The sequence below is a fragment of the Bufo gargarizans genome, chromosome 2, assembly GCF_014858855.1.
Source record: "Bufo gargarizans isolate SCDJY-AF-19 chromosome 2, ASM1485885v1, whole genome shotgun sequence".
NCBI lineage: Eukaryota > Metazoa > Chordata > Amphibia > Anura > Bufonidae > Bufo > Bufo gargarizans.
In genome coordinates this window covers 674,063,805-674,083,287 of record NC_058081.1, presented here as the reverse complement: position 1 = coordinate 674,083,287, position 19,483 = coordinate 674,063,805, and the positions used below count along the sequence as shown (strand labels likewise).

At 46.6% G+C, this 19,483-nt stretch overlaps 1 protein-coding gene across 1 annotated transcript in view; it reads right to left on the bottom strand.

Moving 5' to 3' along the window:
* Positions 1–18,003: 18,003 nt before the first annotated feature.
* LOC122926280 (5-hydroxytryptamine receptor 3A-like) overlaps positions 18,004–19,483 on the bottom strand; it is a 36,715-nt gene continuing 35,235 nt past the window's right edge. Inside the window, exon 7 of the mRNA XM_044277654.1 lies at positions 18,004–18,227. Coding sequence (XP_044133589.1) covers positions 18,004–18,227 — 224 coding nt within the window. The remainder of the gene's footprint in view (positions 18,228–19,483) is intronic.

Sequence of the window (19,483 nt, the reverse complement as noted above, 5' to 3'; positions counted from 1 at the left end):
AGGTCTCTCCCTGAGTCTGGTGTCAATCAAAATCAGGAAAGAAATAAGAGACTCGAGCTCCACTGGTAGGTCCTTAGCTGCAACCTCATCCTTCAAGGCATCCGAGAGACCATGAGAGAAAGCAGCGACCAGAGCCTCATTATTCCAGCCCACCTCTGCTGCCAGGGTACGAAACTCAATGGCGTATTCAGCTACGGATCGTGAACCCTGTCTGATGGACATAAGATGCTTCGCAGCAGAGGCAGCACGAGCCGGCACATCGAATACCTTCCGAAGAGAAGCAACAAAACCGGAAAACTCGGCAACCACCGGATTGTTGTTCTCCCATAAAGGGCTGGCCCAGGCCAAGGCCTTGTCCGAGAGCAGCGAGATCAAGAAGCCCACCTTTGATCTCTCAGTAGGAAAGGCATGTGGCAGCAACTCGAAATAAATGCCCACCTGGTTAAGGAAACCTCGGCACTGAGTTGGCTCTCCCCCAAAGCGCTGTGGAAGGGGGGCAGAACCGGTCATACCCCGAAACACCGCAGGCGCAGCAACAGGTGTCGGGGTAGACTCTGGCGCAACAACCGGAGCGGCAGTAGGAGCGGGCCCAGGAGCGACAACCGACCCATCGGCAACGGAAGCTAAATGAGCCGTGCGTTCAAGCAGGGTTTGCAACGCCACAGCGAACCGACCCAACAGGTGATCCTGCTGATCAAGTCTGGCAACCAGCATAGGTAGCGAGGATGGCCCTGTACCGTCAGAATTCATGGCTTGGTCCTAATGTCATGGAACCATGAACCAGACGTACAACAAGAGATAAGTGGAAATAAGAAGGCTTTATTGAAAATCAAGCTGTGAGGCAAAAGTCCAAACGGATGGCTAAACCGAAGCAGGGTCTTGCGAAGCCAGAGGTCAGGAACCAGAAGGGTAGTCAGACGAAGCCTGGATCAGGAACCAGCAGGGTAGTCAGACGAAGCCTGGATCAGGAACCAGCAGGGTAGTCAGACGAAGCCAGGATCAGGAACCAGAAGCAGCAGCAGTCTTAGAAGCATGTGAACACAGGAGGACCAAGCAAGGAACTGAAGCCACAGACCTCCTATATATATGAGCTAGGCATCCAGCTCCTCCCAGTGGGAAGGAGAAGCCGCAGGGTGGGAGGCTACAAGAAACCCAGAAACCAAGATGGCCGCCAGCACATGTCAAACGAAGGAGAACAGCAAGAAGGTAAGACCATGACACCACAGAGCGGCTAATAGAGTATTCGTCAGTCCCAACAGCAGAAACTTAGCATTCACTGGGCAATTTGCACAAAAAAGGCTGTATTACTAAAAAATGTCACCACAGAACATCTAATAGACGATTCATCAGTCCCTACGGAAGAAACTCAGCATTCAGTGGGCAATTTGTAAAAACAAGCAGTATCTCCCAAAAATTTCACCACAGAACAGCTAATAGACAATTTATCAGTCGCTACGGAAGAAACTTAGCATTTACCGGGCAATTTGCGCAAAACAGGTTGTATCCCCAAAAAAATTCACAGAAGAATTCCCAATGGGTGTACTTCTATTTCCCCAAAAAATGGCTTCATCACAAGATAAGTTCACCGCAGAAGGCTAATAAAAAGTACTTGTTTTTACTATAAATAAACCCCCAAAATGGCTGTATAACAATATAAGTTCACTGCAGAACGGCTAATAAGACGTACTTAGATTCCCAATTAATACACCCCAAAACTGGTTGTATCACACAGCACTTTCACCTCAATAACAAGCAAGGTTTGCTGGAATTATTGATGCATCATATAGTGCAAACAACCTAAAAGCAGCAGTATAACTGCAATTTGGATCCCCAATTAGTGCAGCAAGGTGTAATAGTAATCGCTCCTATTACCCAAGCTTTACACTGCCCTATTGGTCTCTGCTCTCTCCCTATAGTGTGGATAATGCCCCCTATCCTTTACCTACACTTTGAATGATCTTTCCCTTAACTTCTAAATAGTTTTTTTTTGCAGAATAAAGTCTTTCCTAACACTGTCCCTAGCACCTGTCACGTCTCTCCCTGCACTAAGTACACTGGAAAATGGCAGAAACCAAGATGGCTGAGGCTATTAATAGGGCTGTGACATCACAGGGCTGGCTGGCTGCTGATTGGCTGGATGCATGGCATTGTGGGTGATCCCTTGTTCCTAGAGTCCTTAGCTCCATGTTCTACTACGTGCAGCAGCCATTTTAGGAAAAAATGTGATTCGTTACCACGGAGTGTGAGGAAATTTGACTTCGGTGTGAATCTAATTTTTCCTGAAATTCGTATTGAATTTCCCTTCTTCAACTTCGATTCGCTCATCTCTAGTTGTAAAGCTAGCCTGTATATACTGTGTTTCTTGTTTCTGACCGCACAAGTAATTATAAACAACTGAGTGCAATAAACACAAAAAAAAAAAAAAAACATGGCAAGTACCATATAGAATATGTATAGCAGCATGGAAGAAGAGTCATTCCTCACATCAAGCACCAATTTATTTTAATATGAGTTACATTGCTATACTACAATCACATTTTGTATTGTATTTTTCAATTACAAGTTATACGTTGAGATTTACTATGCTATTATCACATGCACTATAAGGGCTTTATGGCGACTTTGGCCATGGCCAAAAATCATTCTGCAGCAGTGTACCGTCAAAACATAATAGAAGTGAATGGGGTCACAACACGACTCACAGGTTATCCCAACCAACATTTTAAAATTGCAGAAAATCCAACACTGCTGTATTTTTGTGTGACTCTGGGGTCATGGCAACTAGTGAATCATGCCGCATTATATTTGAGGCTGCACTACTGCTACACAATAATCTTTGATAGTGCAAGGCTTGTTGCAACCAAAGTCTCTGTGTAGTCACAGTTTTACTTTAAAGTGTAACGGTGGTTTCAGTTTAAAGAGTTTTTTTTTTAAAGTTCTGAGATTTGTTTGGGAGAATCTGTCTTCAGTCTAACAAGTCAGATAGGCAGTGATAGTAAGGGTACATGGACATTAGTCAGGGACTGATTTAGTGACAAGAGACTGGAAGCCTCTGTATGTTACGTACAGGCATCTTCAGTGCTCAGTAGAAAGCTGAAGACAGGATTCTCCGTAGCAATGGCCAATTAGAGTTTTGCTAAGAAGACTCTTCACACCCTGTTTTCTAGAACATCTTTTCCTAATGAAGTACATTACAAAAATGTTTAACATCTCTGTCTCTACACTACAGTATATCTATTATATAACGCTGTGTGTATGTGTGTATGTATGTCCACTAAAGGAATACGCCCCATTGCATTTACAATCAGGAAATTTGGCACACAGGTACACCAGGTGTCCGGAAAGGTTTTAGACCGGGTCTCAGCTCTCTAGGACCTACCGTTCCTGAGGTATTCCCAAAAATGCAAATATGGCACATCATAGGACCTACATTAGCCAATAGAAGCCTGGTCACGTGACCCTTATCAGCCAATAGAAGCTTACAGGCCCTTAGTCTCCACATACACACAGTTTTTTACCAGGTTTCCATAACAACCCAGCCATTTTTCTTCACTGCTGTAGGTCAGCTTTAAAGGGGCAGAGTGCTGTGGATGACACTGTTAAGGGTGCGGAGTTATGTGGAGGGGACGATCCACTTTGGAGGTCAGTGTTCAAGGGCGGGGTGCTGTAGAGATCACTATTAAGGGGGCGGGGTGTTGTGGAGGTCACATTTTAAGGGAACTGAGCTCTGTGGAGGTCACTGTTAAGGGGGTGGGTCATTGTGGAAATCCCTGTTAATGAGATGGAGTACTGTGGAGGTCACTAATAAAGGGACGGCTGCTGTGGAGGTCACTGTTAAAGAGGAGGGCACTGTGAAGGTTACTGTTAAGGGGCCGGCCACTGTGGAGGTCACTGTTAAGGGAGGAGGGGACTGTGGTAGCCACTATTAAAGGGGCAGAGGGGTACTGTGAGGTACTGTTAAGGGAGCGGGATACAGTGGACGTCATTGTTAAGGGAGAGGGTTACTGTGGCAGTCGCTGTGGAGGTCTCTGCTAAGGGGACCCGAAATTGTGGAGTCAGGTAAGGGGACTGTAACCTATGGTTAGTGTTAAGGGGCAGGTGCTGTAGAGGTCACTGTTAGGGGGCAGGCCCCTGTGAAGGTCAAAGTTAAGGGGGTGGACTGCTGTGGACATCCCATTTTAAGGAGACGTGGCACTGTGAGGGTGTCAGTGTTAAGGGGTGGGGGCTGTGGAGGTCATTGTTAAGGGAGCGCGTACTGTAGATGTCACTGTTATAGTGGATACTGTCGATATCTTAACACACAAACATTAAATTAAATAGATGAAATATATCCGTGTGAAGCCGGGTCCTTCTGCTAGTCTAATATATAAAGTGAGTGTATGTATGTCCGCTAAAGGAATCCGCACGTCACATTTAGAATCATGAAATTTGGCACACAGGAACATCAGGTGTCCGGGAAGGTTTTACACCGGCTGTCTCTCTCAGCTCTCTAGCACATACCGTTCCTGAGATATTCCCAAAAACTGTAATGTGGTACTATCACATGACCTACATTAGCCAATAGAAGCCTGAAGGTCTTTCACTCACATCCAAACTGCCATACACATGGTCACATGACCCTTATCAGCCAATAGAAGCTCACAGTCTCCATATACACACAGTTTTTTACTAGGTTTTATAACAACCCAGCCATTTTTCTTCACTGCTGTAGGTCAGCTTTAAAGGGGCAGCGTGCTGTGGATGACACTGTTAACGGAGCGGAGTGCTGTGGAGTCACAGTTAAGGGGCGCACGAGACAACCAATCAAGGACCGTGTTTTAATTTTGGCAATATTCCAACCTTGATTGGTTGTCTCGTGCGCCCTCAGCAGTCCACACGCTCCACTTAAGGTTTAGCGTACTTCTCTTCATTTCCATTACCCTAGTGGCAGGGTGGCTCCTGCCCAAGGTGTTAGGACGGATCTTGGCTGCACCAACCATCCCTTATCTACACTCGATCTCCATTGCAGTTGCATCCAATTGATGCAACCGCAATAGGTGAGCAAACCATTTATTTTATTAGAAATTTGTTTGGTTGAATTTACTTACCCTATGAGCGGCTTCTCTATCCCATTGGCCATCATTCACAGTAAAGGGGGCAGGCTGCTGTGAAGGTCACAGTTAAGGGCATGGTCCGCTATGGAGGTCAGTGTTAAGGGGAAGATTGCTGTAGAGGCCACTGTTAAGGGGTCGGGGTGTTGTGAAAATCACTGTTAAGGAGATAGGATGCCGTTGAGGTCACTGTTAAAAGGGCGGGCACTGTGGAGGCTACTGTTAAGGAAGCAGGGGACTGTGGAGGTCTCTATTAAAGGCACAGCCACTGTGGGGGTCACTTTTAAGGCAGCGGGATACTGTGGCAGTCATTGATAAAGGGGCGGGCGCTGTGGAGGTCACTGTTAAGGGGCAAGGAATGGTGGAGGTCATTGTTAAGGGAGCAGGTGTTGTGGAGGTCACTGTTAAGGGGGTGGAGTGCAGTGGAGGTCACTATTAAGGGGGTGGGTTATTATGGAAATCACTGTTAAGGAGACAGGGTATTGTGGAGGTCAGTAATAAAGGGGTGGCCGCTGTGGAGGTCACTGTTAAGGGAGCGGGGTACTGCATACTATGCTATTATTGAGTGCAATTTGAAACATTATGCAGTAAAATCGTTAGTGCAGAGAGCAGGGGATTTTGATCTCTGTATGAGAACAATGGCTAAAAGATATTTTAATTTGCAAAGAAATTTGGGCTTATTTAATAAATAAGTGGTAGACATTCTCTTTAACTATATGACAACCACTTGGCATCCAAATACAACACTTAGTGCTAGTGCCATATATGTATCTGATTAAAGAGGACCTATCATGGTTTTGTATTAATTGAGACAAATACCTTTACTTGCGGGGTACCCCCCGCTGATGCTGCCACCCTGCCTGATTTTTTCAAATAGCGCTCGTACACCCCGCTGTGCCCCCCCTGCACTTTTGTTTTCCCACTCAGTATGCTAATATTGAGCACCGATACAGGGAGGAGGAGACGCCGGGGTTTCTCAATGGGTGCCTCCTTCTCCCTGGCTGTGCCGCGATCCAATCATAGCGGAGAGCGTCACATCCAGGGAGAAGGTGACTGAAAATCACCCCTTTAACTGTGATGTAAAAAGTAGTTATGTGCTTGTGATGAAACTGGTCCCTGTATAATAATATTACTACCCCTAGTGATCGGATTAACAATAAATGCATTAAATATTACTTTATAAATAGTGATAAGACCAACAAATTGTCATAATAGCAACATAAACCAAAACAGTCACTAAATAGACCCAGAAAAGAAATTTATCAAGTACATATCCCACAATAAGCCATTCTTTAGAAGTGTCCTGATCATCATCTTTCTCCAGATGCTGTCGAATAGCCATTATCTCATTGTAGATGCTCTGAAGGATCTCAGGATGGTCTTTCTTTGGCACACTTGATAGTGAGATCTCTTCGGTTTCAGAAAATCTGGACAATTCATCTAGAAATGAATGTTAAATTGTTGAGGTAAACTCATAATAAAGCCAGTTTTACATTTATGTTCTATTTATTTAGAAAAGTTTAACACAACAGAGGAAGGAAATTAAAATATGCAGAGAGAAAACAAAAATTTCTGTTGACTACAAACACAGCCTTAAAGGCTATGTACTCCTTTGGGGGATTTTTTTAAATAAATATTGCATTGTACATATTTTGGCAAAAAAAAATTTCAATTGGTCTTTAAAATTAAAAATATGGAATTGTTTTTTCTGTACAGAGTTCAGATGCTCTAGTAGCAGCATGTGAATGTTTTGTCTATTCCGTCATCTAGGGAGCAGACGGGCTCTTTATCTCTGCTTTCTGACATCATAAACACTCATTAAAGGTCAAACCTTACCTTACTGATAAGAATTTGGCTTAAATAAGTGTTTATGACTAGAGTTGAGCGAACCCGAACTGTAAAGTTCGGGTTCGTACCGAACTTTAGGGTTTTCGGCACCCGGACCCGAACATTTACGTAAAAGTTTGGGTTCGGATTCGGTGTTCAGTGATTTTTGTGGTGCTTTTTGAAAGGCTGCAAAGCAGCCAATCAACAAGCGTCATACTACTTGCCCCAATAGGCCATCACAGCCATGCCTACTATTGGCATGGCTGTGATTGGCCAACTGCAGCATGTGACCCAGCTTCTATTTAAGCTGGAGTCACGTAGCGCCACCCGTCACTCTGCTTGGATTAGTGTAGAGAGAGACTGCAGCAGCTGTGAGGGAGAGATCAGAGAGAAATTTGATCAAGAACTGGTTTATGTACTCAGCGATCTACAGAAAAAGTGTTTTGTGGGTGCAGTGCACAATTTTTTTAAGCCTACCCTGAGCCTACTACTGCTGAAAACGAACTTTTTTTTCTTCAGTTAGTCAATAACAATACATGATCGGCAGCCATTTTATGCAACGATAGTGCACCAGCACAGGCTATCTGCAAGTCCAGAAATACAGCTTTGGCATACTGGGGTGAAAAAAGCCTCTGATATACTGCACATCTGGGATTAGACAAGCATAAGTTACATTTAGGACAGAAATACAGCTTTTTGGTTAGGGTGAAAAAACCCTCTAATATATTGCACATCTGTGATTACACGTGCATAAGTCACTGTCACATTTAGGACAGAAATACAGCTTTTTGGTTACTGGGGTGAAAAAAACCCTCTAATATACTGCACATCTGTGATTACACGGGCATAAGTCACTGTCACATTTAGGCCATAAATACGGATTTGGCATACTGGGGTGAAAAAACTCTCTAATATACTGCACATCTGGGATTACACGTGCATAAGTCACTGTCACATTTAGGACAGAAATACAGCTTTTTGGTTACTGGGGTGAAAAAATCCTCTAATATACTGCACATCTGTGATTACACGTGCATAAGTCACTGTCACATTTAGGCCATAAATATGGCTTTTTGGTTAGGGTGAAAAAACTCTCTAATATACTGCAAATCTGTGATTACATGTGCATAAGTCACTGTCACATTTAGGACAGAAATACAGCTTTTTGGTTACTGGGGTGAAAAAACCCTCTAATATACTGCACATCTGTGATTACACATGCATAAGTCACTGTCACATTTAGGCCATAAATACGGCTTTTCGGTTACTGGGGTGAAAAAATTGGCGGTTAATTATTTTGAACATACTTAACCACTTTTTACTTTGCTTTGTGAATGCTAACTATGAGGCAAACATCTAATAAGGGACGCAGTCATAGTCGTGGTGGTGGTGTTGGTGGAGCCTCTGGAGCAGGGAGAGGACGTGGCCGTTCTGCCACAGCTACATGTCCTACTGAACCTATTACCTCAGGTCCCAGTAGCGCCAGAATCTATAGCGATATTTGGTCGGGTTAATGCCGTTCTAAGGATGGTAAGGCCTGAGCAAGTACAGGCGCTAGTCAATTGGGTGGCCGCCAAGGATCGCAGGGCATCATTGTTTGCCTCCTGTTGCCTCCTCTTCCTACTCGGCTTCCTCCTCCTCTTCTACCACCTCCTTATCCGGTCAGCGACAGACCTTCACCACCAACTTCAGCACAGCCAGGGGTAAACATCAGCAGGCCATTCTGAAACTGATGTGTTTGGGGGACAAGCCCCACACCGCGCAGGAGTTGTAGCGGGGTATAGAACAACAGACCGACGAGTGGTTGCTGCCAGTGAGCCTCAAGCCCGGCCTGGTGGTGTGCGATAATGGGCGAAATCTCGTTGCAGCTCTGGGACTAGATGGTTTGACGCACATCCCTTATCTGGCGCATGTGCTGAATTTGGTGGTGCAGAAATTCATTCACAACTACCCCATGTCTGAGCTGCTGCATAAAGTGCGGGCCGTCTGTGCGCGCTTCCAGCGTTGTCATCATGCCACCGCTAGGCTGTCTGCTCTACAGCGTAACTTCGGCCTTCCCACTCACCACCTCATATGCAACGTGCCCACCAGGTGGAACTCCACCTTGCACATGCTGGAGAGACTGTGCGAGCAGCAGCAGGCCATAGCGGAGTTTCAGCTGCAACACGCACGAGTGAGTCGCACTGCGGTACAGCACCACTTCACCACCAATGACTGGGCCTCCATGCGAGACCTGTGTGGCCTGTTGCGCTGTTTTAAGTACTCCACCAACATGGCCAGTGGTGATGACGCCTTTATCAGCGTTACAATTCCACTTCTATGTCTCCTTGAGAAAACACTTAGGGCGATGATGGAAGAGGATGTGGCCCAGGACGAGGAGGAGGAAGAGGAGTCATCTCTAACACTTTCAGGCCAGTCTTTTAGAAGTGGCTCAGAAAGAGGATTTTTGCAACAGCAGAGGCCAGGTACAAACTTGGCCAGTCAGGGCCCACTACTGGAGGACAAAGAGGAGGATGGGGATGAAGCATGTTCACAGCGGGGTGGTATCCAACGCAGCTCGGGCCCATCACTGGTGCGTGGCTAGGGGGATACGGAGGACGCAGACGATACGCCTCCCACAGAGGACAGCTTGTCCTTACCTCTGGGCAGCCTGGCACACATGCGCGACTACAGGCGCACGCTGGTAGATGCGCTCCTGAGAGCATTCCCGACTGACACCGGGGGACAAGTGGAAGCACAAGGCGAAGGCAGGGGAGGAGGAAGAGGTCACCAACACAGCTGTGTCAGGGCCAGCACCTCAGAAGGCAGGGTTAGCATGGCTGACATGTGGAAAAGCTTTGTCACCTCACCGCAACAACCGGCCCCAACTGCTGATATGGAGCGTGTTAGCAGGAGGCAGCATTTGAACAACATGGTGGAACAGTACCTGTGCACACGACTACACATACTGACTGATGGTTCTGCCCCATTCAACTTCTGGGTCTCCAAATTGTCCACATGGCCAGAGCTTGCCCTGTATGCCTTGGAGGTGCTGGCCTGCCCTGCAGCCAGTGTACTCTCTGAACGTGTATTTAGCACGGCAGGAGGCGTCATTTCAGACAGACGCAGTCGCCTGTACACAGCCAACGTGGACAAGCTCACGTTCATTAAAATGAACCAGGCTTGGATCCCACAAGACTTGTCTGTACCTTGTGCAGAATAGACATTTATACCACCATCAAACATACATTCTTGTACTCAATTCAAGTGCAATGAATATTTTTTTTATTTTTTTTATTTGTCCCAATATTTTGGGGGCTACCTACCCCAATAAGAAATAAAAAAAAACATTGTTGGCTACCTGTTCCTCCTCCATTGCTGCCTCCACCTACAACACCACATTCACTGCCTCCTCAACCTCAAGAACTTCATGTGGGGAACGAATCCACCCCGAAGGAGCAAATAGAGGGAGTCCTGAGTCTGGTGAAAGAGCACCATAAGGCCTTTAGCAAGCACTCCACGGACTACGGAGAGGTCTGTGTAATCAAACACACCATACCCACTGGCTCTCATCCTCCTATCAAGGAGCGATACAGACCCATACCACCTACTAACTATCAGTCTGTGAAAGAGATGATACAAGAGATGAAGGACTCTAACATAATCCGGGACAGTCATAGTCCCTGGGCTGCGCCCCTAGTTCTTGGCCAAAAAAAAAATGGCAGCATAAGGTTCTGCGTTGATTTTAGAAAAATCAATCAAATCACCCACAAAGATGCTTATCCGTTACCGCGCATTGAGGAGTCCTTGACTGCCCTGGGGTCATCAGCCTATTTTTCCACTCTGGACTTAACTAGTGAGTACTGGCAGGTACCTATGGCCCCAGAGGATTGAGAAAAGACAGCTTTCACTACTTTAATTACATGCCGTTCGGACTCCAGGGACGTTCCAACGGTTGATGGAGAGTTGTTTAGGCCATAGAAACTTTGAAACGGTACTACTATACCTGGATGACGTCATCATATACTCCAAGACGTATGAGGACCATTTAAAACACCTGGATGAAGTGTTTCAAGTCCTTGTTAAATATGGCCTTAAAATCAAGCCGTCCAAGTGCCACCTGCTGAAACCAGCAGTAAAGTATCTAGGGCACGTTGATCCCGATAAACTTGCTGCTGTCCGTAATTGGCCTACTCCCACCACCGTGAAAGAGATGAGAAGTTTCCTCAGCTTTGCAGGATATTATAGACGCTTCATCCCGCATTTTGCACAAATTGCGGATCCGATCCAGGAACTCCTAAGGGGGCATCCCAAGAAGAGTCCAAAGACTCCTATCCCTGTTGAATGGAATGAAGAACGGGAAATTGCCTTCCAGCTCCTAAAGAAGAAGCTGACTGAACCCCCTGTCCTGGTTACACGGATGCCAGTAAAAGAGGCCTGGGAGCCGTGCTGGCTCAGGTGCAAGACAACAAAGAGAGGGTGATTGCCTACGCCAGAAGATCCCTGAGGGGGTCTGAGAAAAACGATCAGAATTATAGTTCCTTCAAGCTGGAGTTCCTTGCCTTGGTGTGGGCTGTGACTGAAAAATTCAAGGACTATCTTGCTGCCACACCGTTTGTCGCCTTCACGGACAATAACCCCCTGGCACATCTGAATACAGCCAAGTTAGGGGCCCTGGAGCAAAGATGGGCCTCCCGCCTTGCCAACTATGACTTCACTGTGAAATACCGGGCAGGCCGCTCCAATGATAATGCTGATGCCCTGTCTCGGCTCCCCACTACAGAAGCACCAGATGAACCAAAAGATGCCTGGGAAGAAGTGGAAATGCTGGCGTTTTACAACAAATTTGCTCAGCAAGATAATATTCGCACTGAAAACCACTCAGCTGCTGATCCTTCCTCATCAAATATTCCTGAGTCCAGGGGCGAACAGGAAAGGTGGATCAAGCTCCAGTCAGAAAGTAGAGTCCTCGGTGAACTGCTCGACTTCCTTACCAGTGGGAGAACTCCTGAGAGAGTCCGCAGGAAGAGTGCAGACCCAGAACTAATGAGACTGTGGAGACATCGCCACCAACTCTTCCTCCAAAAAGGCCTGTTGCTTAGAGGGAGCCTGGATCCAGTGTCCTGCGATAGGATATATCAGATCCTCATACCACGTCGAGATGCCAGTCTGGTGTTAGAGATGTATCATAACCAGTCCGGACACTTCGACGTGCAGAAGACCGAGGCCACCATTCGCAGGAGATTATATTGGATCGGGATGAGAGAAGACATTGAGAAATGGTGCCGGGAATGTACTGCCTGTGACGTGGGGCGAAGTGAACGGCATGACCAGAGGGCGCCTCTCCATCCTATCGTGAGTAAAACTCCTTTAGAACTTGTTGCCATTGATTATGTGAAGTTGAAGCCAAGTCGCTCAGGGTATACTTATGCCATGACCATTATTGATCACTTCACTAAGTTTGTCGTAGCAGTGCCTGTGAAAGACCTGACAGCTAAGACTACGGCGGAGGTGTTCTGGAAGCATTTCCTCCTGTCTTACGGCTGCCCAGAGAGGATCCTCACTGATCAAGGGTCTGCATTTGAATCACAGTTGTTCCAAGAGATGTGCCTGCTGCATAATTGCCAGAAAGTCCGGACCACCGCCTATCATCCGCAAGGTAACGGACTCTGTGAAAAGATGAATCAAACTCTCATTGAAATGCTGAGAGCAGTACCCCCTGAGACAAGGGGTAATTGGCCTACGCTGCTGCCACAACTCATGTATACCTATAACAACACAATTCACTGCTCCACCGGGTACACACCCTTCTATCTGATGTTCAGCCGTCAAGGGAGGTTACCTGCTGACCACTCCCTGGATGTACAGGTGCCTGATGTCATCAATCCACTACCAAAGACTGATTGGGTGGTGGAGCATCAAAGACGTCTCCTTAATGCTAAGGAGATTGTTCAGGAGCGCATGGAAAATGCCTGAGAACGACAGCAGAGAGACTATGACCTGGCTGCTCATGCGGAACCTATAGCTCTAGGAGACATGGTGTGGTTGAAGAATAACCATCGAACCAGTGAATTGGACAGTAAGTGGGAAAGGATTCCCTATGTCATTTCGGCTATCCCGAATGCTGAGGCCCACATTTATCAAATTTCCAGAGAAGGTAAAGGCTCTCAAGTTGTACATAGAAATCATTTAAAACCCTGCATAGAAGGGGAACTTGCAGCCGAGGATATTGAGCCGGAGTCTCCTGAGCCCGAGTTGCCAGCCCAACCTGCTGACCCTATGCAGGCTGTTGAGAACATGATACATGACAAAGAGACACTTCATTGGTGTCATGACCATGTTTATGGCCGTGACTCCTTGGGAGCCGCATACAGTTGCCCGCGGTTTGGGTTGTTGTGTCAACCGCAGCTGGAGGCATTTTGCTGTTTGCCTCAGGTGCGGTGGCCGCAGACAACAGGTATGTGTGCGGTTGCCTTGGAGTTGTGTGCGTGTATGTATGCACTTTTGTATGTCTGGTGTGCACTCTGTTTTATGTTTGGTGTGCACTGACATCTTTCTTTCACTGTGGTTGCCCGTGGCAACGTTTGGTTGTATGTGTACATGTGGTGGCAGTGTCCCGGCCTTCGGGCTGACTCCCAGGACATGGTTGCCACCCATGTCGTTGCCTGCGCCAACAGCCACAGTGTGTTCTTGGGTTGGACACTTTCCCTTTAAGTTTGTGCTTCTCTTCGCTGGTGCTGGAAGGGTTAACTCCCTTCCCAGTATGTGTGTGCTCTGGGTGTGTTTCTTGGGTGTGGCTACTTGGGCCTATAAAGCCTCCGTGCTTAGCACATGTCTGAGGGTTGCTTCAGCCATGCTTAGCTGGAGCAGCCTCCTGTGTTTTCCACCTGCCAGTGGGGGCCACCCTTGTGGTCATAAGATTTATGTCACATTAAGTTATGTCATGTTTATGTGTGATGTCTATATGATGTTCAGTTGGGATTTTCCTTTTGTTGTTTGGTGCAGATTATGGATCTGGATTCCCGTGTGTGGATATGTGTTTGCTGGGTTCATTTCATGTTCTGTGGACATCAGCTTGCCAGCACAGGGATCCAGTCAGCAAGGCTGTGGCAGGTAGGTGGAACTAGTTCAGTTCACCTGCCATATCCGTAAGACTGTTAGTGTTCCCCTTTTCCCTGCAGCTTGGCCAGTGAGACCCCTGTTCCTCCGTGTCCAGAAGGAACAGGCCGTCTTACCCTGACTCCTAGTCCAGGGACCGGTCGGAGGGTGAGTTAGGGATCCGAGGTTCCTGAGCATGGGTCCTCCTACCTTAAAGGTCGGCCCATGCAGCTAGGAGTTAGGGTCAGGTTAGGGACGCTTTAGGAGGTGACCTGCTCCCTAATCCTGTGGTCCTGGCCGAGCAGCCTAACATCTTCTGGCATCGCACGGCTGAGGGTTTTCCCCATCCTCAGCCGTGACAATTGGTTTCTCACACCCTGGTTGAACTTGGTGGTACCAGCTCCAGTTCCTGCTAGTTCTCAACCCCATGATGACCTGCCCCAAAGGGCACCTGAAACAGCTCCAGAGTCTGTGGACTCCTCTGACCCTCCTGAACCAAGGGAGGAAGAACCTCTGCCAGTAAGGAGGTCCACGCGGTCTACCAAGGGGCACCCACCTGTGAGATTTGGAGACTATGTTATGGAGCCAGGTAGCCTCCGGAAAACCCCTGTTTAACTATTTACAAGACCTTAGTACGGACTCATTTTTGTTCTTTAAGCCTCCAGGAACTTATGTTACATTTACATTTTCTATCATTATGGACTATCCTGGTTATCCTTGACACGCTGTACCAGGTCAGCGCCCCCTGTTCCCTTATACTATCCTGAGAGAAGAGAACGACGCCCCTTTTCACCGCACCTTCCAGTGGAACTGCTTGATATCTTTGTACTGTAAAAATGGTGTCTATTGTATATGCCTGCTTTTCGTTTGTGTCTTTCAGGTTGCAGTTTCCAGCTGGGCGGGCCCTTTATGTTGCGCCGAGGACTGGCAACGTCATATCAATGGGGTATGTAGTGTCCCACTAGGTAAATGTGGGCACTACACAAGGGTTAATATGACTACTGTATTAATGTAATGTTTTTTATGTTCATTTCCCTGTGTTATCTGGGTAGCAGGCCTATTAAGGTGCAGTTATTCATCCTAGACACTAGAGGGAGCTAGAGAGCCCTTAGTATATATAGTTAGGCCCAGACAGGGAAGGGCAGTGCAGTCCAGGAGGCTAGTAAGTGCAGTCTAGCCTGTCTGAAGTTCCTGAGCCTCAGTTAGCTCAGAAGATTTACCCCAAGAGAAGAGTTTGCCTCCTGGGAGAAACCCTGCAGTTCCCTCAAGCAGAGCAGAGCCAGTGTTCCAGCTAGTCAAGTAAGCCGAAGGGCAGAAGGATTACTAACTTATACCTGAGGAGGATTGCTACCAAGGATTGAAGCCAGCATTTGGGCATATGGGCCTTGGGATACAGACAGCCAGGATATCCAAGGAATAGTTTCAGCCTGGTCTGTGAGTGTTGATTCTACCCTCTGCGTATCTTGCAAAGAACATTACCTGCCATTGACATAAATACTGCTATTGATTGCTGCTGCAAATTGGAACTGAATTCAAATTGTATAAAGTTGGACTGTTTCCAGTAAAGAAAAGTTTGGTTCACCACAACCTGTGTTCCTCACTTATTACAACTATAAACCGGTGTGCCACCGTTACTGGTGTCACGAATCTTAAAGGGACCTTGCCCTAGGCACATTAAACACCTACAACATCCAGGGCACCTTACCCAACATCAGGCCTGGTCCTTAAATACAGAGTGTGCCCCAGAGGACTTCTGTGCCAGCCTCTCCATCACTGCTCTACACCTGCCCAGGGTCCCCCTACAAACTGTGAGTAACCCTCGTTTGCCCATTAAACGTGACCTCACATCGCAATACCCTGCAGGGCGGCGTACTGCACATAGTTCCTGCCCAAAACAGCTGTTTGTGGGAGTGTGGGGTGTTGGACCTCATCATTCAATCTGAATGATGATCTGAGGATAGGCTAAAAATCTACGTTCAAGAAAACCACTTTCAGGTAGCCACATGTGAGATGGGGAAACATATTGAGGAACTGTGTAAACATAGGATCCGATGACACCCAGGTGTGGGAGCATACATCAGTGACCAGAGCGGCAGCTAATTGAAGCTGATCATGTCCAAGACCCTGATCCTGTCCAGAAGAAGGAGGATTGCTTCCAGGAATGCTGATAAGAGCTGAGGAGCAAAGCTACATACACTGCGGGACCGCATGCTTGTTGGAGAGGCATTTGTTCTGTTCAGAGTCACTAGCAGATGCAGAGCAGACCCGGGACGGTAAGATCGTGCACTCACCTTATTACAGTGTTGGCGTCTAGAGACTGAGACCAGGCCTGTAGTTAGTTAGTTAGGGTCTCTGTTTGTGTCAGGCCACAAGTGTTACTACTGTCCATTGCAAGGACTCCATAACTTAAAGTGACATTTCACACTGGAGAGCTGATAAACTTCCCACAAACTCAAGCCAGGCTGGTGTTTTGCTCAGGAGGATTACTCAGGCACATGCTACAGGACCAGTTATGGGAGGGGGAATTCTGTAGAGCTTTGTAAGATTGTAAGCCATTGTGCTGCACCGCAGGCTAGCTTGCATCACACACCCAAACTGTTATTCTTGTTTTTTTAGGGTAATAACAGATAAGGTGTGGCTGTTTAGTTGTGCCTGCCAGTAGGTAAATTGCCACACTTTCCTCCTGCATCCATTGGAGGGCGCTGCACTGTGCTGCACAAGGGTATCAGCCTTCAGGCTGGGTGTATGTAAATGTATTGTATGTTCCCAGCATTTGTGGTTGTGTTCATTACCACATTTAAGTAAAATTCTGTTTTGGCAAAAGCTGTTGGTGGAGTTGTTTTCCTTGTTTGTGACTTTGCTGTATCCTGCGGAGCCCACCCCGGTACACAGCTTACACATATACATTGTTACGATGGCTGCATGTGCCCACCACTGCCCCGCTTTCCTGAGCTGGCACAAGTGCCATGTCTCTTACCTGGCACCCACATTCCATTTTACTGGCTACCCGGCACACTTTTTACTGCCATCTGCAGTGGGTCCGGCCACTTGTGCTCCATTTGCCCATTGCTGTTCTCCTCCTCTGTTGCAGGCTAAAGCCTGCACTCCTCTGTCTAGTTTGTCCCTTAAGGAGAGCACTTGCTCTCAGCCTCTTAAAGGGCCAGCATGCACACATCCAAAGTCTTCCCTAGCCTATGTCTATTTAAATCTAGTTTTAAATACCTGGGCCCATCCGCTTTTGAATACATAATGGACTTAATTGACCTTAAAGAGTACCTGCATGTACATGCACCCCGGAAAGAACAGCAGCCTCTTCCTAAACCAGTGACAGCATTAGTGTTTAGAGAATCAAAGTATCCAAAGTTGACTCCGATCCAAATTTCAGGAAAAATTTGATTCACTGTGAAGCCGAATTTCCTCACGCTTTATGGTAACAAATCTATTTTTTCTGAAATGGCGGTAAAAAAAAAGTGCCGTCGTGGCCATCTCGATTGCAGAAATCTTGTACAGGGTTACGTGTGCGTCACCACCCTGGCCTGGCGCAGTCATCACGTCACCGTGCGAGATTTCGAGCAGTGTTTTCAAGATGGTCGCATCAAATTTTTAATAACTTTGCTCATCTCTTAAATGGCCATTCAAGAGAGTGGGCCTGGGCTGCAAAACCAATTCCATGGAGTGTTACAGCCTCTTCAAACATCTGATCCGTGGGGGCACCAGGAGTTGCACGCGCAATGATCTGATACTGATGACCTATTCTGAGAAAAGGTCATCAGGATTGTACTCCTGGATAACCCCTTTAAATATACAAGGATGGGAGAAGGATTATATCATAGAGATTGTGTTTTTTGAGGGCCATGGTAGAATCCATTGTATTCTGAAAATGTTCCCAGGTGATACATTTTATACAGAGAGGTGTCATATACAATTATGTATAAATTCTACATGGGCATATACAATATTTGGACTCGGTTTGTCACTATATACCATATTTTGTAAGGATATATGGCCACTAACCAGTGCTTGTGGTGTCCATCTCTCTCCCTGTATCAAGAGACTTAAAATAACGGCTCTTGTCCTTCATGTGAAGTAAGACCGTCATATGTCCCAGAAGCAATTTCTTCATCCATTTGGGAACCTTTGACTGGATATTTTTCTTATTGACTATACGAACTATGAAAATACTTTCTGTCAAGCTGATGACAAGCAGAGCCATGCAGACCAAGAAATACACCTCTGAAAATACAAATATAGACCACAGTAAGACATTCGATGACATTGTAAAAACAAGCCTCAGGGTCCGGCCGAACGGTCAAGTTTCTGCATGCAGTTTTGGAAGCCAAAATTAGGACAGGTGCAACTTCTCTTCTTCTTTTAATTCATTCCTGGTTTTTGCTTCCAAAACTGCAAGCAGAAACCTGACTGTGTGGCCGTGCCCTTACACAAATATCTGAGCCAATGTTCGTTTGATGCTCTGATATATCATATTTGATGTTCCCTTGGATTTGGGTGACTGTATTTAACCTATGTATTTCAGAAAGTGGAATAAATAAGATCTTGCCCATTATTGTTACCTGTTCTGCACGTGTGTTGTTAAAATTCTTTACTCAACTCTAATTAGTTTTGGTATCGGGAAGCTTACTTTCCATGATGACTGGTAGTAGGGTGGTGGCAGTGTAGCTCCTGCCAGGACTGAGCTGAATGAAGCCCCTATTCATGCACAATTGTGAAATCCATATACTCGTACACCGCATACATGACTGAACTTCATGTGCCTATAGTCCACGCGTTTCGGACACCAAAATAAGGATCCTGTTTTGGTATACGAAATGCGTAGACTAAAACTCTGTCCTGTTTGTATGATGTCACACTTGGATTTTATTATTCATGATTTTTGAAGAATAAAGATGAAACGCTTTTTATTGGAAGCTGGACTTTTTCACTTTCTTTGGAATACAAATCAGCCTGAGTTCTACACCTGCAAAGAGATATCCCCAAAGCTGAAGACAGTCTCCCTGTCCCTTGATTAACTGGGCCAGACACCTTGGCCGGCACTGATGTTCTCACGCTTATGTTGCTTCACCCAAGTAGCAGCACAAGCGCAGAGGCTCTGCTTCCACTTCAGGAGCAGCGACTGTTCATGCTCCTCTACCCGGAAGTGTAGCAGTGCATGAACAGTAGCTGCTCCAGTAGCAGAAGCAGAGACTCAGTGCCTGCTACCTGGAGCAGTGGACCATGTGTAAGATTGTCATGGACTGCCAAGATGTCTGGCCTAGTCAATGAAAAGGAAGGGGGAACGTCTTCATCTTCGGGAATGGGCCCCTCTCAGGTGTAAAACTCAGGTTAATGGAATTGTACAAAACGATTTGATCATCTCTATAAGTTACTCTTTAGGTAGTTTTCCTGTCTAAGACTTTTCTGTTGTGTTATATTATGAATGTGTGACACATGAGCTTCCACCTCTAGGTGTGAGGACCCATACATATTGGGGG